The sequence below is a fragment of the Budorcas taxicolor genome, chromosome 1, assembly GCF_023091745.1.
Source record: "Budorcas taxicolor isolate Tak-1 chromosome 1, Takin1.1, whole genome shotgun sequence".
Taxonomy (NCBI): Eukaryota; Metazoa; Chordata; class Mammalia; order Artiodactyla; family Bovidae; genus Budorcas; species Budorcas taxicolor.
This window is the reverse complement of record NC_068910.1, coordinates 13,078,872-13,103,033: the sequence shown is the minus strand read 5'-3', so window position 1 is coordinate 13,103,033 and position 24,162 is coordinate 13,078,872. Positions and strand designations below refer to the sequence as shown.

The following is a 24,162-nucleotide window of genomic DNA, read 5'->3' as shown; positions in this document are numbered from 1 at the left end:
TGTAGATGAAACAACTTATTGAAATCTCAGAAAGGAAATCATTTCCTACATGGTAAGATTTTGGGGGGAGTCAGCTATCATGCGGAGAAGGCGATGGCACCCCACTCCAGTACTCTTGCCTGGAAAATTCCGTGGATGGAGGAGCCTGGTGGGCTGCAGTCCATGGGGTTGCGAACATTCGGACACGACTGAGCAACTTCACTTTCACTTTTCACTTTCATGCACTGGAGAAGGAAATGGCAACCCACTCCAGTGTTCTTGCCTGGAGAATCCCAGGGACGGGGGAGCCTGGTGGGCTGCCGTCTATGGGGTCGCACAGAGTCAGACACGACTGAAGCGACTTAGAAGCAGCAGCAGCTATCATGTATAAGGCATCTTTAACTGGGGTACTCTATAATAACAAGTCCTTTAAGTAAAAGAAATCAAAATAGGAAATTACTTAGGAAGATGTCTCAAGATTAAATAAAGCGAAATGTGATTGTGATTAGCTGAAGTTCAAGTGATGACTTACTGTTTTTAACATGATTGCTTGGTCCATCTGTTTGATTCCAGAATGTCTTTTCTGGTTATTTTACAATCATTAAATAAGCCTGCCAATGTCAGCTTCAGCTTACTACTGAGAATAAAAATATTAAGACAGTCTCATAAATTTCAGTTTGAAAAACCAGTCTTATCCACCAGAAGTCCTCTGGCTCAGAGGGTAGTACTGAGCATGATGAGCACCCAGATCAAGGGCAGAAGCCAACTCTGGCTCCTCCCTCCCCAACCCATTCTGTTCAGTCTGTGGCTCAGGCTCAGCCACAGGTGTCTGATGCAAGCCTCCCTCTCTGTCTTCCCCGAGGTCCCTGGTCTCTCTTCTGCTAAATCACACCCCACCTCCACTCTCTCTTCTTCACTCTGGGGGACACGTCCCGAAACCCAGCTCAGACTGCTACCACATCACCCTACTGCAGGCTACATCGTTCTCAGAGCCCAGCACAAAATGAAAATGCAGGGCCCTTTGTTTCAAAGTTACCAAGGGATGGGGAGAGGTGGGAGGGAGGTTCAAGAGGGAGGGGACACATGTACACTCATGGCTGAATCATGTTGATGTCTGGCAGAAACCAACACAATTCTGCAATTATCCTTCAATTAAAAAATAAATCGATTGAAAAGGAAAAAAAGTTGCTAAGAACTTTCAGACAACAGCAGAGCATTAGGCCGTGCATGGGGCCCCGGGCAGCTGCAGTGGTCACAGGCCTGTGAAGCCGTCCCTGGAGACCCACTGCCCAGAGAATCACAGCGAACATCTGAACCTGACCCCCAGGGTCCTCCACTGCCTGCTCCTTCTCATCTCCTCCTTGTGAGCCTCCTGCCCCAGAAGCAAAGCTGCTCATCACTCCATGGTCCCCTTCCACCATCCCATCTCTGCCGCTGCTCGTGCCCCTCACCACTGGGAATACGAGCAGACGACCCCGTCCCTCTAGTCCTCGCCAGACTCCTACAGACTCCTGTCCGAGTGTCCGGGACTGACATTCTTCCTCTACTACACTGAGGAACTCTTCTTCACCTCTGAACGCCACACACAGAGCCTAGGACGAGCCAACCCCCCTCCCTCACCTCTCTTTCTTGCCGCCCCAACTTGCTCCCTACAGCCTATGCCTAAAGCACCTCCCTCTTCAGACTCTCCCGCATCCTCCCGTGGTCCTCCCCACAGCCTCCCTCCTCCCCAGCAGCACTTTCTCATATTCTACTTCCTGTCACAGCACCTACACTTCATGACCCACCACCCACACCAACCGGCCTGCAGACGCCCCGAGAAAGGGGCTTTTCCCTGCTGTCCCATCCTCTCAGGACACCCGAGGGTCTTGTCTGTGGCAGAGTCTATCATTTTTGACTGAACAACAGAAACAGATTCTGTAACCACTCCCCTTGCTGTGCCTCCTTCCTCTACACAGATCTTTTCAAAACACTTCAAAGTTGCAGCTAAGTCAAACGAAAAGTTTATGGAAGTATCAAAGACAGAATCACCTTAAAGAAGTGGCTTTAGAACCAACCTAAAGAAGCTGCACTCCCTGGGGAGTAAAATGAAGGGTAAGAGAGAAAGGGCTCCATCTGGGGCCTCGTCTACCAGGTATCACTGCAGTCCACCCACTGCCACTCTTGCTGCCTCTCACGGCCATGGATGCCGCCCACCCCACCCTCCTGGCTGGAGCCTCCTCATCGAGGGAACCTTTCCTCTTGTGGTTGTGGTGGAGGTGACTCTATCTTCTGCCACTGCAGGGCCAAAACCCCTCTTCCCTGGCCGTGGTGAAAAGGACAAGAACAGACTGTGCTCCTGGCCAAGGACTCAGGTTGCGTGGGATTTCTCTGATTTTTCTATTGGAAAAAACGCGGTCTCTTTTGGCTGGCTTGCCAAGCTGGTAAGATATGAATGTGAAGCTGCCGATGGCTCAAGCTAGCACATCAAAGGAGACAGTCCAGGCAGAGAAAAGCACTGCTGAGGGATAGACACAGCCCTTCACCACACCATGAGCACTGGTATCTCGTGACACCCAAGCAAGTGGCACCCTGCCTAAGTGCATGAGCTGGTAACCCTCTCATTCCATACAAGTCAGTCTGAATTGGGCTTCTGCCACCTGTAACTTAGGGTCTGTGTGAGTGCAATTCTATGAGACAGCATGTAGTGCCCCCATCTTACAGATGAGGCCGCTGAGCCTTAGAGGCTTGCTGAAGCACACAGGTCACAGGGCCAGGGCACAGCAGGGGCGGGAGTTGAACCCGGGACTCTCCAATGCCCACGTCTCCCTAAGATCGGGCTGATCAGGCAGCTCAGAGAGCCCCTGCAGCAAGAAAAAGTGGAGAAAATGACACAAAGTAAAGATCTAAAGAAAACACAACTGAACAGTGTAACCGTTTATCAATTCCATGTAGTGAATCAAAAGAGTAAGTGTAGAAATTCAATGGGAGAAAAAAAGACTTCAACCCTTCGTTTGTGACACAGGTAAACTCTGATTGGCTGCTACTCAGACTGGCCACCACGTTCCACCAGATGGTAAAGGCCCAAAATGAAAAACCTCTGCAAAAGCAGCTCAGAAAATTTTGAGAATAATATGAGTAGTGCCTTCATAATAGCTCACTAATGGAAGTTACCCATGTTTGACCCGCACCCCTAAATTTTAAAAGGTGATGGCAAGAAGGGTCACCAGGTCCTCCCAGAGTGACTCCCTTAATTTCACTCTCAGCGTCAGAAAGCTGGACTGGAAAACCATTAGTCTGATGGAGGATGTAGATGCTTCTGTTCTTCCAGGAAATCATTACAGAAAGCAATGATTCTGAGCACAAGAGCTTTTAGTATTTCTGCACACTGAAGATTTCACTGAGAATGATCATATCCACAGATCAAATTCTATTCAGATCTATTTAAAATTTAAGAGGATGCACTCACCAGAAAATGTGCACTGTTGCCATTTTAAGCAAGAAAACTGAACTACAAGTCAAACTTGAAAAGCTTTTTGTTATTTTTCTGTAATATGTAACCAACATCGGTGGTATCTTCCAACTACTTCAGGGGCCACTGTGATGGAAACAAATAGTAATATGGCCCCAGTGAAAGACAGCAGCATACCCTGCTATGGGCCATATGCCTGGCCTGCAGCTAAGACACCCAGGAGAACAAATAAAGCAAAGTTAACAAGGACCGACAAGAACCATCAAGACTTGAGCTGTGTCAAGTCTCAGTGCTGAGAGGGAAAGTGCCCCTGAGATACAACACTTCCTCAGAACTAATACATAAAATGTCAAGAAAATAATTGTAATAATGTTTTCATCTGTGTAGCCATTTGTAAGCTTAATTTTAAGAACAGAAAAATAACTATGCAAATTAAAGGACATTTTCCCCCTTCCAACAAGACAAAAGAAGCTTTCTCTTAATGACCTCTGCTGACCCAAAGGCAAAGGTGTGCATTCTGTGTGGGTACAAGTATTATCAATACTGCAATAACAATCAACCACGAAGTCTTATCATGTCAATGACTCCAAGTGTCTGGCAAAGAGTCTAGCACCTTTTAAGATAAACAAAGAATGGACTGGTGATTCTTTTAAGAAGAATGTAATCAGAATAAAAAAACTATCAAAATAGATTAAACCAATTAGTGTGTGTCTTTATTTTCATGAGCAGCAGGCAGGTAGGGACAGCTCTGTCTGCGGCACTGTACTGTAAGCTCTCCTAGGGCCCAGGTATGTTCAGATCCTTTATGCTGGAATCCTCTCTGAACTCCCCAGACTGACACAGCATCAGACCCATGGCGGCAGCATACATCAGACTGGGAATTCAGTAGAGAAAATCCAACACTTAGATGTGCCTGCCCTGTGCTTCCATCTTAAGACTTCAGTGGGGTCATGAAGAAAAGACACCACTGCAGTGTCACAGGAATCCAGAGCAGGACATGGGACAGAGAATCTGCCATGAGGCTTTCAGGAGAGCAGTACCTGAAATGGTGATGTGGACAATAACATGGATGTCTGTACAATTGAACAAGCTTGTGAGAAGGAAAAAAAACAAAACAAAACTTTAAAGGGCTTGAAGCAATCCTCCCTTTCCATCCATCTGGGAGAATTTCAATCAATGACTCTGACCTGCACTTAACATTTTGGGTTCTGTGTAATCTGGATTACTTGAGAATTAAAAATAACACTGCCCTGTCATCAGTGGAATTATACAAGGAGCTGAGAGCTCCAAGGGAGGCAGAAAGGGTCCTCTCCTGATAGGAATCCAATAAGAAAGGTCCAGCGGAGAACAAGCACTCCCCTTTCACATCACTAGAAACGCTCAGAACAGTACAGTCACATCCTGAGAAGGCATAGTGCAGCTGTGCGCATGGCTGCTGGTGCATGGTGGAAAGAAGGGAAAACAGGGCAGGGCCCAGACCACACAGAACCACAGAGAACCTGGGTTCTTTGAAGTAGCCACCAGGCATCTTGCCATGGCCCTCAGACTCTGCCCCTCATCCCCCTGCAAAGAACACTGGGCCCCAAGTCAAGGGACCTTTATTGCAAACCTGCTTTTCATTCACTCAGTTGCTCACTTAGATTCTTTCATTTCAGAAAAGAGGACAAAGCAGATGGTGGTGATGGTTGCACAACCTTGAGAATGTATTTAATGCCACCTAACTGTATACTTAAAATGGCTAACAAGTTACAGCGTATGTATACTTCACAATAAGAAAGTGTACACAGGCGGCGTCAGCAGCAGCAGCAGCAGCAGCCTCGGTGGCGGCAGCGGGGGCAGCAGCAGCAGCGGGGCAGCCCGCGCGGTTGTTTATGTCGGGTCGCGGTGTCTCCGGGCAGCATGGCGGACTACCTGATCAGCGGCGGCACCGGTTACGTGCCCAAGGATGGGCTCACTGCGCAGCAGCTGTTCGCCAACGCTGACGGCCTCACTTACAACAACTTCCTGATTCTCCCAGGATTCATAGACTTCACAGCTGATGAAGTGGACCTGACTTCAGCCCTGACTCGAAAGATCACACTAAAGACGCCACTCATCTCATCCCCCATGGACACTGTGACAGAGGCTGACACGGCCATCGCGATGGCTCTGAGGGGCGGTAACGGTTTCATTCACCACAACTGCACTCCAGAGTTCCAGGCCAATGAAGTGCGGAAGGTCAAGAAGTTTGAACAGGGCTTCATCACAGACCCGGTGGTGCTAAGCCCCTCGAACACTGTGGGCGACGTGCTGGAGGCCAAGATCCGGCATGGCTTCTCAGGCATCCCCATCACTGAGACGGGCACCATGGGCAGCAAACTGGTGGGCATCGTCACCTCCCGAAACATTGACTTCCTTGCCGAGAAGGACCACACCACCCTTCTCAGTGAGGTGATGACCCCGCGGAATGAGCTGGTGGTGGCTCCAGCGGGTGTGACATTGAAAGAGGCAAATGAGATTCTGCAGTGCAGCAAGAAAGGGAAGCTGCCCATTGTCAATGATCGAGACGAGTTAGTGGCCATCATTGCCCGCACTGACCTGAAGAAGAACCGGGACTACCCCCTGGCTTCCAAGGATTCCCACAAGCAGCTGCTGTGCGGGGTGGCTGTGGGCACCCGTGAGGATGACAAATACCGCCTGGACCTCCTCACCCAGGCGGGCGCCGATGTCATAGTGCTGGACTCATCCCAAGGGAACTCTGTGTATCAGATTGCCATGGTACACTACATTAAGCAGAAGTACCCCCACCTCCAGGTGATTGGGGGGAATGTGGTGACAGCCGCTCAGGCCAAGAACCTGATTGATGCTGGTGTGGACGGGCTGCGTGTGGGCATGGGCTGCGGCTCCATCTGCATCACCCAGGAAGTGATGGCCTGTGGTCGGCCCCAGGGCACTGCCGTGTACAAGGTGGCTGAGTACGCCCGGCGCTTCGGGGTCCCAGTCATAGCCGACGGCGGCATCCAGACCGTGGGGCACGTGGTCAAGGCGCTGGCCCTCGGAGCCTCCACAGTGATGATGGGCTCCCTGCTCGCGGCCACCACGGAGGCCCCCGGCGAATACTTCTTCTCGGATGGTGTGAGGCTCAAGAAGTACCGCGGCATGGGCTCGCTGGACGCCATGGAGAAGAGCAGCAGCAGCCAGAAACGCTACTTCAGCGAGGGAGACAAGGTGAAGATCGCGCAGGGCGTCTCGGGCTCCATCCAGGACAAAGGCTCCATTCAGAAGTTTGTGCCCTACCTCATAGTGGGCATCCAGCACGGCTGCCAGGACATCGGGGCCCGGAGCCTGTCTGTCCTGCGGTCCATGATGTACTCAGGAGAGCTCAAGTTTGAGAAGCGGACCATGTCGGCCCAGATCGAGGGCGGCGTCCACGGCCTGCACTCTTACGAGAAGCGGCTGTACTGAGGATGGTGCCGGCGGCCGAGCTGGTGGAGGAGGCATGCCCCAGGGCCCCGCTTTGGGCGCAGCCTCCCTCCGTAACTGAGCAGTCCACAGACTTGCACTGCTGGTTCCCCAGCTCCTTTTCCAGGGGGAGAGGCAGGGGTGGGCCCTGAGTGTCCACGGCCCTTCCTTGGGCCTCCCCCTGCCCCCCACATCCCCCCCAGCCCCATCCACCCCCGCAGAGTCAGGACTGCTCCCGGGCTAGCTTGCCCTGGGAGTCCTCCCAGGTTCCCTGTTCTTCAGCGCCCCCTGAGCCCAGCCAGCCTGGACTCTCAGGCCCTGCGCCTGCCTCAGGTCTTTCTCGCTGCAGCCTGCTCCGGCCCGGCTCCCACCCCTGGGATCAGTGGCCCCTCCTGGCTTCTCCCGTAGGGCACCCCCCCACCCTAAAAATGGTGCTCTCTTGGCCTGCCTCCGGCCCCTTCCCAGGCTGCTGCGCCCTCAGCCGTGGGGCACTACTGGGCTCCTGACCTAGGCCGGAGGGAGGTCTCTACCCCCTACCCCTTGCTGGGACTCCCCAGCCCTGCTCCTCAGGCTGCCCGTCCCTGGCCCTGGGGAGGAGGCTGCCCACCATTCCTGACTGGCCCCCATCCCCGGGTGTACCGTCCCTGCCCTCTCTTCTCAGCTGCAGTCGAAGGCTTTAACTTTGCACACTTTGGGGGCCACAGTTGCGTCATTGTATGTTAAAATAATCTGAATAAATCAAGAGGTTTCAGCGCAAAAACAAAAAAAAAAAGTGTACACAATGCCCACTGGGTGCTGTTCGCTGAGCATACATTATTCATGCAATTATTCACTCATTCCACAAACATTTATAGAATGCCTATGTGCCCAGAACTGTTCGAAATAGTGGGTATATAACAGTAAAAAAAAAAAGAAAGAACAGAAACTCACAGAATTTTCATTCTCCATGGGGAAAGCAGAGAAGAAGTAAGGTAATAAGGAAAATGTGCCACACAGTGAAGTGCTGAGTACAAGGAAGAAAATTAAAGCAGTGTTGGGCAGCATTTTAGACACAGAAGCCAGAAAAGACTTAACCAAAATGGTACCTTTGAGCAAAAATCTAAAGAAAACTAGTCAACCCATGCAGATATCTGGGGAAACAATTTTCTGGACAAACAGCTCAGCAAGTGCAAAGGGCCTGGAGCAGAAGCAAAAAGAGCACTTTCGCAGAACAAAAAGAAGCGTGGCTGGAAAGAAACACAGGAAAGGCAGAGTAGTAGGAGATGACCTGGAGACACACCAGGGTTTGCATGAGCGAGCAAAACCAGCACGGGCAGCAGTCAGTACAGGCAATAACTGAATGAACAAATAAATGATTATAGACAAGGCTATCAAGAAAATAAATCAGGTATAATGACAGAGAAAAAAATGGAAGAACTTCTCAGGTAGAGGAATAACCTAAGTCCTAAAGGAGGAGATATTTGAGCTAGGAACTCATGGATAAAAAAGGAGTTTCCAGGTACAATGAAGATGTTTGAAATTGCTGTGGTCATCAGAGCTTATTATTTTAAAGAAACTAAAATGATGTGGAATTGGCTGAAGTGTCACCGACAAAGGAGAAGGCAGACACGGATGTAGGGGAGGAGGCAGAGATCAAACAGAGCCTCAGAGGCCCCAGTGGGAAAGCCAAGTTCACTTCATGTGAGAATGATCTAGGAAGGGTATGCAGATGGGTGAGTATCATGCTCAGATTTGTGTTCACAGGGCCATCTGGCCACCATGTGGAGAAGAGACTCCAGGCACAGAAGACGGTGCAGGTTTAGATGAGGGAGTTTGCAGAGCTGATGAGATGTGGAGAGGGTCAAAACAGACCCAGCAGCAGAGAGAACAGGACTGCCTGGTGATTCTACTGGTAGGCTCAGGAATAATCAGGGATCCAGGAAATCAGACTTGGAGTGTCAGCACCTAGGTGGGTGGGACGCCATCTGTTGGAAAGTGAGGGCAAGGTTGAGGGAGGCAAGGCTTGGGGCAGGTGGGAGTGGGGATCTGGGCTCATTATAGATATGTAGACTTTGAGATGCCTTTGAAACATACAAGTTGAGATGACTGCTAGGTCACTGCTAGACAGGCATATAAATTTAGGACGCAATAGCAAATACATATAGCATTGTCACTGCTGTTGTTCAGTCATCAAGTAATGTCCAACTCTTTGCAACCCCATGGACTGCAGCATTCCAGGCCTCCATCTCCCTTACCATCTCCCAGCGCTTGCCCAAGTTCATGTTCATTGAATTGGTAATGCCATCCAACCATCTCATCCTCTGTCACCCTCTTCATACATACATACAATCTCTCAGAGTCAGAAGTTATTTAGAGAGTATGTGCTGAGCAGGCCAGGGTCCAGCTATGGTCTGGAGCACTCATGAGAGCAGCTTGGGATTCATGATCATGGTCACATAGCTCATGCTTTTTCTTAAGTGAGTGTTTGCAGTGAAGCTCACTGTCTTATAGAGAGGTTGTTGTTTTTGTTGTTTAGTTAAGTCATGTTCAACTCTTTGCAAACCTATGGACAGACTGTAGCCCTCCAAGCTCCTCTGTCCCTAGGATTTTCCAGGCAAGTATACTGGAGTGGGTTGCCATTTCCTTCTTCAGGGGATCTTCCCAACCCAGGGACTGAACCCCTGTCTCCTGCATTGGCAGGTGTGTTCTTTACCAGTGAGCCACCAGGGAAGTCCACACTTATATTGTGGAGGTCTTAAAAAGACAAGGTTATTTTCCTGTTCAGGGCTCATATTTAACCTAAGCTGTGGTTCCTCTGGAGAAGTGTGGCCCTCGCCCTGTGACACTCACAGCCCCTCCTTTCCAGTCCCCCACTCCATCTTAGCTTCACTGACAAAAGAGCGCCCCTGGTGACTCACATAAAGGCCTGTGTGAGGTCTTCCTTCTCTGGTGGCTCATTGGTAAAGAATCCACCTGCCAATGCAGGAGACAGTGTTTGATTCCTGATCCTGCACACCAGGAAGAGCCTGCATACTGTGGAGCAACTGAGCCCATGCCCCGCAGCTAATCAGCCTATGCTCTAGAGCCTGGGAGCCATAACTACTGAAGCACGCTTGCCCTAGAGCCTGTGCTCTGTAACAAGAGAAGCCACAGCAATGAGGAGTCCATGCACCACAACTAGAGAGTAGCCCCCGCCTGCCAAAACTAGAGAGAAGTCTGCACAGGAACAAAGCCCCAGCACAGTCAAAACTAAAAATAAATAATTAATTTTTTTTTTTTTAATGCCTGTGTGAGACTGTGAGCTCTTGGCCACCCCCTTCAGCTAGTACAACCAACTACCGAAAGCCATGAGAGTGAAAGTGTTAGTAGCTCAGTTGTGTCCGACTCTTTGCAATCCCAAGGACTATAGCTCACCAGGCTCCTCTGTCCAGTGAATTTTCCAGGCGAGAATACTGGAGTGGGTTGCCATGCCCTTCTCCGGGGGAATCTTCCTAACCCAGGGGCTGAATTTGGCTGTCCCGCACGGCAGACAGATTCTTTGCCATCTGAGCCACAACTGACACCAATGGTTTCCCAGTAAACAAAACAGAGAGTTGAGCCAATGAATCAATACAAAACCACTCTCTGGTCACCCCGGGGCTTCCCTGGTGGCTCACTGGTAAAGAAACTGCCTGTAATGCAGGAGACCCTGGTTTGATCCCTGGGTCAGGAAGAGCCCCTGGAGAAGGAAATGGCAATCCACTCTAGTATTCTTGCCTGGAGAATCCCATGGACAGAGGAGCCTGGTGGGATACAGTCCATGGGGTTGCAAAGAGTCAGACACGACTAAGCAACTAACACTGGCCACCCCACTGCTCCCATCCCATTCCTGACACACAGTATAACAGCTAAAGTATTTATGAATGGTTCCATGTTTCTGTCTAAAACCTATACCTCCTTTTTCTTCTCCCCAACAATCACCTACCACACATCACCAGAGAGAAACACACAGCTAAAGGCTGCCCTCATGGATCCATCTCCAAAGAACAAGTCAGACACACGCAGGAAACTGATGGTTCAAACATTTCCCCACAACAAGGTTTGTCCTAAGCTCCCTCTCCTGACCTTCCAACTTAAGAACATTGCCTCTCCAGTCTTAAAGTCACAAAACACCCAAAAGTGGCAAACCAGGACATGACTTAGGGACAATGCACTGTGCTCACAGGGATGCTATGAGGTGATCGACAGCCCCATCCTCCTAGAGGTGGGTATGGACTGGCCAGAGAACCATCCTCTCGTTGCTGGCTGGACCAGCCTCGTCAACTGCATCACACGGAGACATGCTCTGACTCGGCCTAATGCCCAGTTCCAATCTTACTTTTTCCAGGAAGCTTTCTCTGCCCATTTTTAGCCTTTGTTAATTACTCCTTCTTTGAAACCACAGTACTTAAATTTATCCCGTTCACTTGGCACTTACCACATATTGTCCAGTGAAATATACTGGACTGTACTTTGCACTCAAGATTTTACTCAAGCCCTACCAGTCAACAGTGTATATGTGTGAAACCATGTATACACATAGCCACACACGGAATGCGTTTGCAGGTACTGTCTCAACTTTCTTGCTCAGCTTCCTTTGATCCGGGGCTATTTGCAACCAACCCTTTTTCTCCAAGTAGGTACAATCAATAAATAATTATCATTAAAGCAACTGCTGTTGACATTTGGGATTCAAAGCCAAAAAAACTGTAAGATCTCTTTAAGCCTATATTGTGCTTGTATTTAGAAGCATCGCCTACACTTCCTATAGCTTACAGCTCAGGGCAATCAATACAGAAGTTCAGGTAAGTATCTCTAGGTCAAAGTCAAGTAACCAAGCAGTGACTGAGTGCTTCCTGTACACTTAGGAATTACACTCCATGTACATATAAAGGCATTTGAGAAAGAGCCTCCCCCACAAAATGAGTTCCTTTCTCATTAATTAGTAGATTCAATTCCTCCAGAACATTCCATTCCTGAGCACTCTAGTTAAGTAAATTTTATGGAAAGGCAGTCCTTGAACTTTGTAGCAGAATGAATTCCTGAAAAAGACTGTAAGTTGAAACAATGTAAATCAAGTCTAATTTTTACCACAGAAACAATGTTGTATTAAACAATCAAATTTTCAACCAAAGACAAACTGCCAACATTTAAAAGGAAAAACTGCAAAATTTTTACTCCAAAAATTTTAGAATTGCAACAGGTAAGGACAGGAATTCTAACAGTCATCCCTGTTGAACACCTATCATGTGCCAAGAATTACACCAGATGCAGTCCATATTCTTCAGCATTTAATTTCTCCCAACAACCCTACAAAACAAGTATCTTTTCATATCACCAATGAGAGAAAACTAAAGCCTACAGTTGCTATGTTTTGACTTAAGCTCTGTAGCTATTTAGTGGCAGAGCAAGAATTTAAACTCAGAAGAATCTGGCTCCAAAGTCAAGATCTTTCTACTACTCCAAATAGCCTCCCCACATCAATCATACAGAATATACTTAACAGTGCATACTAAAAATGTCTGATACTAAACAGCGTTGGGCTTCCCTGGTGGCTCAGACAGTAAAGAATCTGTCTGCAATGCAAGAGACCCAGGTTCGATCCCTGGGTCAGGAAGATCCCCTGGAGAAGGAAGTGGCAATCCACTTCAATATTCTTGCCTGGAAAATTCCATGAACAGAAGAGCCTAGCCAGCCACAGTTCATTCAGTCGCAAAGATGATGACACAACTAACACTTTCACTTTCAAGCAGTGTTATACAGGAATAATACCATTTTGCCAAATGGATTCATTAAGAGATTTCTAAGACCAGGACCACTGATGAAGGGCTGGAGCACCGCTGGACGGAGAGAAAGCAGAGACACTGTGGTAACAGTAAAGTATTAGTCTTCACTGAATAATGCAACCTAACACATCCACTCTGCCTGGTATGGTGGCTACAGCAGTGAACCAAAGCTCTCCCTTGTGGAGCTTCCATTCTAGTACAGAGCACAGAGATGACAACCAGCAACCAGCAAGCAGAGCCACAGCCTGTCAGTGGCAACAAGTGCTTTGTAGGAGAACATGCAGGGTGAGCAGGACAGGGCATGCCTCTCCAGGGACAGGTGGATACACAAGCCTGGAGGGCAGGTGCGAGGCCTGAGCTGGAGGGCCCGGGGACATCAGCCTCTGGGTACTGGCAAGAATAGGAGGTCCACTGCCGGCATTCCAGAGCACACCAGCAAGAAGAGGTCAAGGGGGACCAGAAAAGGAGGCAAAGAGAGCAGCAGGGGAGGCAAGGGAACACCCAGAGAGTGTGCCAAGTTGAGAAGACAGTACATCAAGGAAGAAGGGGGCTGCATGTGGCAGGTACTTCGGGTGCATTAAATACAGAGAAGGCTGAACATGGACCACTGGAATTAGCAACAAGATAAGTAGTCATCTTGATGAGAACAGTTTTGAGGGAGTGGTGGTAGCAAAAGCATGATTAGATGAGCTCAAAGATGTTAGAAGAGAACAATACTACAGGGAATGCAGAAAATATTTTGAAAAGTTTACCTAGGGAGGAAAAGAGAAAAATGGGTTCACAACTGATGGCTGAAAAGGGATCAAGAGAGAGTGTGTACCCAAATGGGGGCAATAATGATAGCATGTTTCTGCACTGATGGGAAAGACCCAGTATAGAAGGTGAACCCAACAGAGCAGGAGAACAGCAATGCCCTGTACTTGAACAGGCAAGATAGGATGTGATCTGGAGAGGAAGTGAAGCAGCTGACCTTGGCCAGGGGCATGGGTAACAAGAGCAGCAGATGCTCCTGCAGACAGAAATGCAGACAGATGGGTGGATGCGGCTGTGGGAGCTCACAGAAGTTCTCTTCTGGTGGCTCCAGCTTCCTCAGGGAGGAGGTAAGTAAGGCCATCAGCAGAGAGCAAGGACAGGGAAGAGGTGCTGGAGCTTTAAGGAGAAAGGAGAATACACAAAATCAGTGTCAAGGAAGGAGAAAGAATGAACTTCATTAAAGACAGTATACATGCCAGGGGCACGAAGCTGTCACTTGAGATTGGTGATCATTTTAAAGGCTACCAATCAACAAAGTTTGCAACCATGCTTAGCTGTACAGGTACAAGCACATAAGAGGATAAACAGCTTCAGTTATTCAGGTTTGGAATCTTGCCAAACTTGTATGCAGTACTACCTTCACCATCTTATTTTCACAAAAATTCATTATCCACAAAGAATCACATTCACTCAATCTGAACATCACCCCCAGTATTAAGTGAGGACACCAAGACTCAATTAGGTTAAAGACTTACTTAAAGTCACAAGACTACGTCTGCTGACTCCTAGCTCTATGCTCTGCCCAACCATGCTACTTCCAGTCAGAAATAAACTCATAAACTAGAACTCCTCATTGTCTAGGAATTCCTGATACAATTCTGCCTGGAAAAACTGGCAAAAGCTTCAGCCCTTGCTGTGCCTAAGCACCATCCAGCCACACCCCAGGCAACGTATGCCAGACATGGAATACATTTCATCACAACCAACTGCTTATGAGTGAGGATGTTCTGAACTATAGACAATTGGCTTAACTTATTTTTTATGAATACAGATTTTCCTGTCAAAGGTTATGTTATCTTCCCTTGATCTCTTACATTAATTCTAGACTGTAGGTTCTCATTCCTCAGTAATCTGTGGTATTAACTAAAGAAAGCTCAGCTGAAATTAAAGTCAGAACAGGCTATAGGGTGCACATCATCAATTACATCATCAATTACTCCAACAGGAAAGTGTTCTCTACTTTACTATCCAGAAGGAAGAAAACTCTGGGCTAGGCCTACAAAAGCCCAGCCAATCAGACACTGTAGCAGTCCACCCAATGAGAGGCTTCCATGCTTTGGACTCTCAGCTTCCTCCAATAGGCTCTTTGGTTATTACAGCCTCTCCAAACCCCTACCCTCTTTCCCTACATAAACAAGTTCCCCTTTTTTGTTCTCTGAATTGGCCTAGGGTCCACCACAGATTGCTTGTCCAGGGTCTCCATTTCTCTGGCTCTTCCTGAATAAACTTGCTTTTGCTAGTGAAATGACTGGCTACACTATTATTAAAATTGACAAACACTTGAGGCTTCAACTCTCTAATAAGGAGAGAGCAGAAATGTAAGTATTTTGGAAGTCAGATAAATTCTTCAAGGTCACAGAAGCACCAACGAATGAGACAAAAGCAGTAAAGTACTCAGAAAAGACATCCATGTCTGAACATCTGGGAATATACCAACTACAGAATAGGGTATGACACATCTCTCTACACCACATGAGGCCAGGTGAACAACAAAGGCTCTTTCACAAGGAGACACTGTTGTTCCCTACACAGCCCGTATGGATGTAAGTAACTCTTCTAAGTTTAAAGTTTGACATCAATAATAATAATAAATTTCACATAAGCTAAAGTTAATTTCAGCCGTGTGTGACTGGTAAACATTTATTGAGTGGATGCCAATAGTTGAGCACTGCTTTGGGGGTTTTGCAGTAAACAAGTCTCTTACAAGAAACTCAAGAAAAAGTACATATAGGAATTCAGAGTGGAAATGCTACTTCAGTCAGAAGTTTGCATAAGAAATGACCATTGCCTAATTTACTGTTCTCCTTGCTACCTACATGCTCTGTGAACAGAACACTGAAGAGCAAGTCTACCATGAGCATGCAACATGCAAGGCTCAGTCCTAGGCCCCCGAGAAAGACAGCAAGGAAGACAAATGAAAAAATTTAACCAATATTCTTGCCTCTTTGGAGTGTAAAGAAATACCCATGGAAAAAGCTACCCAGACAGTGCAACTTCCAACAGAGAGGCAAGCAAGATGTCGTGTAGAAGCTATTACTTTAGAGCTTGCTCAGGGAAGACCTCTCTGGGAAGATGACCTAAGAGCAGAGACCTGGGTGATAAAGGAGTGAACAGGAAAATATCTGGGGAAGCACATTCCAAGCAGTAGAAGAGGAGAGTCATTCTGAAGACTAATGAGGATGCCATCATGGCTGGAGTGGACTAAAAACAGGACATGACTAAGAGACGGAAGGCAGGTGGCATACTGATATTTCTTTGGTCCATGGTAAGACCTTGCTCAAACTACTGCACAATTGCACTCATCTCACATGCTAGTAAAGTAATGCTCAAAATTCTCCAAGCCAGGCTTCAGCAATACGTGAACCGTGAACTCCCTGATGTTCAAGCTGGTTTTAGAAAAAGCAGAGGAACCAGAGATCAAATTGCCAACATCCGCTGGATCATGGAAAAAGCAACAGAGTTCCAGAAAAACATCTATTTCTGCTTTACTGACTATGCCAAAGCCTTTGACTGTGTGGATCACAATAATCTGTGGAAAATTCTGAGATGGGAATACCAGACCACCTGACCTGCCTCTTGAGAAATCTGTATGCAGGTCAGGAAGCAACAGTTAGAACTGGACATGGAACAACAGACTGGTTCCAAATAGGAAAAGGAGTACATCAAGGCTGTATATTGTTACCCTGCTTATTTAACTTCTATGCAGAGTACATCATGAGAAACGGTGGACTGGAAGAAACACTAGCTGGAATCAAGATTGCCGGGAGAAATATCAATAACCTCAGATATGCAGATGACACCACCCTTATGGCAGAAAGCGAAGAGGAGCTAAAAAGCCTCTTGATGAAAGTGAAAGAGGAGAGTGAAAAAGTTGGCTTAAAGTTCAACGTTCAGAAAACGAAGATCATGGCATCCGGTCCCATCACTTCATGTGAAATAGATGGGGAAACAGTGGATACACGGTCAGAGTTTATTTTGGGGGGCTCCAAAATCACTGCAGATTGTGATTGCAGCCATGAAATTAAAAGACACTTACTCCTTGGAAGGAAAGTTATGACCAACCTAGATAGCATATTGAAAAGCAGAGACATTACTTTGCTGACTAAGGTCCGTCTAGTCAAGGCTATGGTTTTTCCTGTGGTCATGTATGGATGTGAGAGTTGGACTGTGAAGAAAGCTGAGCACCAAAGAATTGATGCTTTTGAACTGTGGTGTTGGAGAAGACTCTTGAGAGTCCCTTGGACTGCAAGGAGGTCCAACCAGTCCATTCTGAAGGAGATCAACCCTGGGATTTGTTTGGCAGGAATGATGCTAAAGTTGAAACTCCAGTACTTTGGCTACCTCATGCGAAGAGTTGACTCATTGGAAAAGACTCTGATGCTGGGAGGGATTGGGGGCAGGAGGAGAAGGGGATGACCGAGGATGAGATGGCTGGATGGCATCACTGACACGATGGACTTGAGTCTGGGAGTTGGTGATGGACGGGGAGGCCTGGCATGCTGCAATTCATGGGGTCGCAGAGTCGGACAAGACTGAGCGACTGAACTGAACTGAATTCAGCTGAAGACTTTGCTCTGGTCCACAGGCTGGAAATACTTCAGACTGTCAAGTTTTACTCAGGGAAATGGTTTCCCCTTCCCACTGTCCTGAAATTCTCTGCCCCTCAATCAAAAAGAAACAATAATTATAATTTTCACAAAGCCTTATCATGCCTCACTTTGGCCAACTAAGCAGGAAAAGGCTATGCCTTCAGGCACTTATATTATTTGAAAGTTGGCTGCTGTTTGCAGCAATAAATGATACTTTCTACAGAAGAAGGGTCACAGAATAGAGCAGGATGTGCCTGAATACATCTCATACACTGCATTTGACACTCCTCTGACAGAACATCTAGGGAGTGAAAGTTTTCCCAGTAGAGGTCTTCTAGTTAAATTTCTTGGAGAGAATCAAAGTAACATAAGCACCAAAGTGTACATCAGCCATTTAAGACCACTTGGGTGCTGTTACCTCTGACTTTGTAAATGAGGGAACTTAACTGAAAAGACACAGTATCTTGTTTCTCAACTTATGGAAAGTGCTTTAAAAGTGTCTAGTACCTAGAAAGTGCACCATAAGCACTTATTAATAAACTAAAAATAATCCATGAATGACAAGAAGAATGAATTACCTACATTAAAATTAAGAACTCTGTTCATCAAGACACCACAAAGAACAAAAGGGCGTGCCGCAAACCCGGAAAAATTTGTACAGCATGTAATCAACAAAGGATTAGTCACCAGCACAAATAAAGAACATCAGTGAATGAATAAGACAAAAGCGATCCAGCCAAAAAATGAGCATAAGACTAGACAGACACTTCAAAATAGAGGAAAACTAAAGGGCTTTATAAAAAGATGCTCAACCTCATAAGACAAAGAAATACATATTAAAAACCTCAATGAGACCTTTTTAGAATCATCAGATCAGAAAAACTAAAAAGTACAACATCAAGTGTCACATAAATTTATACGACCCTCTGGAAAACAAGTGGCCATTATCCAGCAAAGCTGAAGATGCATACACACTTTCCAGTTACACTCCAAGGCAATCCTTTGCACATGTGTACCAAGGGAGATTCAGAAGCCCATGCCTGTAGCACCATTTGAACTAGAAAAGCATGGAAACATCACAAATGTCCACCACCAGTAAATGTATAAAAAGATCATGGTATATTCTGATATACTGCAGTGAAAATAGATGAACTGCAGACAAACATTAGATACACAATTGAGAGAAAACTACAAGTCAGGGAAGAGAATGTATTCAATCTAATTCCATTTATATAAACCTCAAAAACGTGCACAACTAAAAATAGGTTGCTGAGGGACTGAAACACATGTGGTATAACTATCAAGAAAAGTAAAGATGGATAAGCATAGAATTCAGGATCGTGGTCCCCTCTGTGTGGAGAGAAAGAGAAGAGAAGGGGTACACGGAGGAGTGAAGGCAACGGTCATGTATTTAATAGGGACTGTGGGTCTGCTGATTTTCACAGTATCTTAAGTGGAATGTTAAAGTATTTTATAAATATTCTTTAGTATCAACTCAAATAAAAAAAGAAGAACAAGATTTCCTCCATTTCTAAACACAGGCAAATTCTATTACAGGCCCAGCTCTCATGCTATTTTCTTGGTTTTCTCTTCTGGACTCCCACTGGCATTCCATTCAGCCCTGGATAAATGACGCAGTGGTAAAGCAAAGTGGTAAGATCCTACCAAGGTTCTAACTGTGGCTTCGCCACTCACACAAATGCATTATCTTAGGCAGACTGCTTACCCTCTTCGTGCCTCAGCCTCCAAACTGTATATAAGGAACAATAAGGGTATCTCTGTCACAGGGTTATGCTAGGGATGGACAATCCCTTCCCAGAAACGTCTGGGCTCAGGAGGGCTTTAGAATTCAGAATTTTTCAGACTGCAGAAAACAAATACCTAACATCCCAGAAGGATCTGGAGGAGCACTCTATAACCAAATACTTTGCATGTTTCTTCAGCGGAACACTGAAAATTGACACTAAAATGAACAAAAACTGTATTATAATCTCATACAGGCTCAAGAGAATTTGAGGGGATAAAGAAAATGCTGTAAGACTGAATTGTGTTAACAGTAATACAACTCTATAAATGTAATGAAAATCACTGAATTGAACGCTTAAAGCAGGTCAATTTCATGGTATGTAAACTATACCTCAATAAAGTTGTTTAAAAGAACCCGCCAACTTTAAAAAAAAAAAAAGAAAAAAAAAAGTCTCACATCAATTCAGGTGATGTTTTATCACAAAATTGGTTCATTTAAAAAAATACAGTTCAGTTTTAGAGATTTTTAAGCTCAGAGCTGCGTTTCAGAGAACATGGACCTGTATCTGTCGAGCTCTCTGAACACAGGGGATGTGCTCAGCATGCAAGTGTGTATTACTGTCAATACTGTTATTCCATTCAGACTAGTATTTCTCAAGACAGGGTCTATGAGAATTTGGGGTGGGGCAATTCTTCACTGCAATTCAACCCCATACACTGCAGTCCAATAGTGCTCTCAGCACCTGTGACAATTAAAATTGCTCTGCACATTTCTAAGTACTGAACAATGCCAGTTGAGAACCATTAAGCCTATTAAACTCTAAATTCCTTAATGGCAGAGACCAAGTCTTGCTCATCATGGTAAAATGAGACACTTTTGTAGAAGAGCATGTACGAAAATTGCTAGCACAAAGCAGCACTCAAATGTGACTTCTTTTCTCTCCTTTTTTATTTTTTATGACTGTTTACATTTTCCATTTTCACCACATTTGAAAGAACATTAAGTCAACGACATAATTAAGATATGTGTTGTGAAAGTAACTTCTTAAAACTGCTAGAGTGAACAAAGAAAGCAATGAACATTTTCATATTACACCATCAAGTCTTTAAGAAATGCTTTACTACTTGCAGAACCAGATTTCAGACAAGGTATACCAGTACTTCATCAAGACCCACGGTTTCTTAAGCATTTATTGCTGACTTCCACTGATAGAAGTTCAAAAAAAATGGCACTAACTTATGTGGTAAACATTATATCAAACAAAGTTCAACCTAACTGCATACTGTGAAAAACTGAAAATAAAAAAGAAGTACTATGACACCGCTATATTTAAAATGGGTAACCAACAAGGGCCTACTGTATAGCACAAGGAACTCTGCTCAGTGTTACGTGGTAGCCTCAATGGGAAAGGAGCTGATGCATGTCTAAGTAAGGCTGAGTCCCTTCACTGTTCACCTGAAACTATCACAACACTGTTAATCGGCTACACACCAATGCAAAATAAAAAGTTAAAAAAAAAAAAGAACTGGGACTTAAAAAAAAAAAAATCTATTTCTAAGATACCACCAAAAAAAGAACGAAGTACTGTGTTTCCTCTGTTTTTCTTTGTAGCTACAAAGCTCTTAGTCAACCACCACCACAGTGCAGTCCAGGGCCAGGCTGGCTCCCTATGGCTCTCCCCAGCCCTCCAGGGCTGAAATGTACCGCCATCCCCTCCCAGGGTCCTCGTCCATGGTTATGATGCTTGCTGCCCAAAATCCAGAAAACAAAACCCACAGTGACAGGGAGAAAGACATTGGCTGGCCCAATTCCCTATTTTATAGGTAGAGAAACTAGGAACTGGAGAAACAAAGATACTTGCCCAGATTCACACAAGGATATGATAGTCCAGAGGAGAACACAGAGGTCGTAAGTACCAGGTCTTTTGATGACCAGCAAAGCTATCAGCAAGGTGTCTTTGTAAGACCACAAATCAAAATGGAAAAAGGAGTCCTTCACTGCCCTAGAGCTCTGGCACTGGACCAGCCCAGTATAGTCATGACTTGGACCATGTAACACTCTCCACACCTTAGTTCCTTCATCCATAAAGTGAGGATGAAAGCATTTGCTTTAGAGTAATATGGGGGTACACTGACACAAAATATATAAAAGGCCCTCACTCTCTATACAGCCTAAGAAACACAAAAAAGGACTGAAATGCTACTTTTGCTTACAGATTTCTGTGAACATTCCCCTATGAACATTCCATAAGATTTCTGGAACCTCTGTTGCTTTCCTACCTATGTTTCTCCATAACAAGTGAAAATTACCCCCAATGATCAAGAATGGTTATTGGTGAGACAGCCATCCATAACCAAAGTCAGGTGTCAGCAAACTGTGGTCCATGGGTTGAATCTGGCCAACCACCTATGGAATGGTAATTTAAAAAAAAAAAAAAAACAAGAGTAATACTTCATGACATGTGAAAAGAATAAGAAATTCAAATGTCAGTGTCAATAAAGTTGTACTGGAACACAGCCAGCTTCATTAGTTTCTGTATTGTTTATGACTGCTCTTACACAACCACAGCCAAATTAAGAAGTTGCATGAGAGATTGCACAGTCACAGGACTGAAAGATTTAACATTTGGCTCCTTATAGAAAAGCAGCATGCTAATCCCTTCTTTTAATTAAAGAGAAGTAAGCTTTTAAATAGAAGTATTATGTGAGAACACCATGATACATGTTATGAACACATCCCAGGGTCTGAGAAAATTAGACTTGGTAACCCCTATCATAAGCCAGGGTTTCTTTTATAAATGATGATGTTAAGACTAATATGGATGCTTCAGTTCCAGGCAAGATGGATTAAGAACACCTGCCTTACTTCTTTACTACTACTAAGTCGCTTCAGTTGTGTCCGACTCTATGCGACCCCATAGACGGCAGCCCACCAGGCTCCCCCATCCCTGGGGTTCTCCAGGCAAGAACACTGGAGTGGGTTGCCAATTCCTTCTCCAATGCATGAAAGTGAAAAGTGAAAGTGAAGTCGCTCAGCCGTGTCCGACTCTTAGCGACCCCATGGACTGCAGCCCACCAGGCTCCTCCGTCCATGGGATTTCCCAGGCAAGAGTACTGGTGGGGTGCCATTGCCTTCTCCGGCCTTACCTCTTTAACTGTATGCAAATATAAATGCTGGATAGAAAACATGGAGCACCTGAGGACTCTGACAAGTCAATGGTAGCTGGTAGACCGAGGAAGAAAACCAGAACACAGAGGACCACCAAACCAGTGGTGAATTTTCCATTGCTGTTTTTGTTCTCAAGCTGAATGCAAAGGTCCAGCACCCAGAAGTGCTCACGAGGAACAGAAAGAATGAACTTGGAAGAGAAGCCCTCACTTTTCAGCCCAAGGAGTGAAAAAAAAAAAAAGTAACTCTTAATCTCCTAATGTTCAAGGAAATCCCCTGTATTGGTTTTGCTTTTTTCTGATCTCTCTTACCTCAACCCCTGGCAATCCCACAGAGCCACAGAACAACAGTAGAAGTGAGCAGGCACCTAAAACTCAGAGAAAGTGGAGTGATTTCCTCTAAGCAGAGGAACTGTAGTTCTGGAGACAAACGGATAAAACCCCACTGCGTCCTCTTCTCACTGGCCTTCTGCTGCTTAGACCTGCACAATCACAGAGAGCAAGCAGCAGAGCAGGAGAAACAGTCCTGCACTCCTGGCTAGAGGCCAGCCAAAGAGGACCTCAGGCAATCAGAAATTGTCAGAAAGATTTCAGGGAGAAGGGAGCTTAAGGGAATTTATCACAAGGCGGTATATTAGTGTTTGGCTCACCTCTGAGCTGTTCACCGTGCATCTGATTCTCAACAGCATGCCAACAGCTTTGAGATCTGCTCTTTGGAACAGATGACTGCCCAGGTCCCAGACTGCGCAGTGGAATGGAACACACAAACATGGGACAGATTCAAATGACACTGAAAAAGTTTTGAAAACTGAACTGATGTTAGAAACACAGCCCATGGAATGCAAGTCAAAACTTGCAACCAGATCAATCATCTGCTTACAGAAGAAAAGATAAACAGTCTCCATAAGATATAAACAAGACCCAGAAAACCAAAACATAATATCCAAATGTCTAGAAGCCAATCTGAAATTACTCAGCATATGAAATCCAGGTAACTCAACTTGCAAGGAAAAAAACAATTAAAAGATATCAACCCGTTGTCTGGCCGAAACCAATACAATTCTGGAAAGTAATTGTCCTTCAGTTAAAAAATAAATAAACTTAAAATTTTTTAAAAAGACATCAATCTCAAGATAACATAGATAATGGAATTATCTAATGAATAGTTTAAAGCAGCTATTATAACCATGCCCCAGGAAGTAAGGCTGAACACTGCTAAAACTAATGGAATGACAGAAAAGTTTAGCCCTCTTCCAAAAAAGACATAAAGAAAAACCAAATGGAAATTTTAGAAGTGAAAAATACAGTAGTATATTTTAAATGTCACTGGATGAACAAAGAATTACAAAGATAGATTCCAGGAATATGCAGGATATTACTAAAAGGTCTAACATTCATGTCATCAGAATCCCAGAAAGTGAAGAGTGGGGAAAATATCTGAAGAAATACTGGCTGAAATTTTCCTGTATTTGTCAAAAGGCCTAAAGTGACAGTTTAAAGAAATTCAGTTCAGTTCAGTCACTCAGTCGTGTCCGACTCTTTGCGAACTCACAGACTGCAACACACCAGGCCTCCCTGTCCATCACCAACTTCCAGAGTTTATCCAAACTCATGTCCATTGAATCGGTGATGCCATCCAACCATCTCATCCTCTGTCATCCCCTTCTTCTGCCTTCAATCTTTCCCAGCATCAGGGTCTTTTCAAATGAGTCAGCTCTTCGCATCAAGTGGCCAAACTATTGGAGTTTCAGCAAACCCTAAACAGGATAATCTCAGAGAAATCCATATCCAGATCTATCATAATCAAAATGCTAAGAACTACAAAGAAAAAAAACTTCAAAATAGCCAGAGGAAAACAGTATATAACATATAGGGAACAATGACTTAAATGACTTCTCAGAAGAAACCATGGAGGTCAGAAAGTAGAGAAACAGTATTTACAAAGTGCTGAAAGAACTGTCAACCCAGAATT

At 45.4% G+C, this 24,162-nt stretch overlaps 2 protein-coding genes across 2 annotated transcripts in view; one reads left to right on the top strand and one right to left on the bottom strand.

The window, feature by feature from the left end:
- CACNA1D (calcium voltage-gated channel subunit alpha1 D) overlaps positions 1 to 24,162 on the bottom strand; it is a 352,772-nt gene that overhangs the window by 242,575 nt on the left and 86,035 nt on the right. The window lies entirely within an intron of this gene.
- On the top strand, positions 1,142 to 7,288 carry LOC128052148 (inosine-5'-monophosphate dehydrogenase 1-like). Its single transcript, XM_052644635.1, has 2 exons — positions 1,142 to 1,157; positions 5,325 to 7,288. The coding sequence occupies exon 2, from the start codon at positions 5,330 to 5,332 to the stop codon at positions 6,872 to 6,874; it is 1,545 nt and encodes a 514-aa protein (XP_052500595.1). The 5' UTR covers positions 1,142 to 1,157; positions 5,325 to 5,329; the 3' UTR covers positions 6,875 to 7,288.

Excerpts from the sequence above, each read along its gene's own strand:
- LOC128052148 (XM_052644635.1), top strand. The coding sequence starts at position 5,330 with ATGGCGGACTACCTGATCAGCGGCGGCACCGGTTACGTGCCCAAGGAT.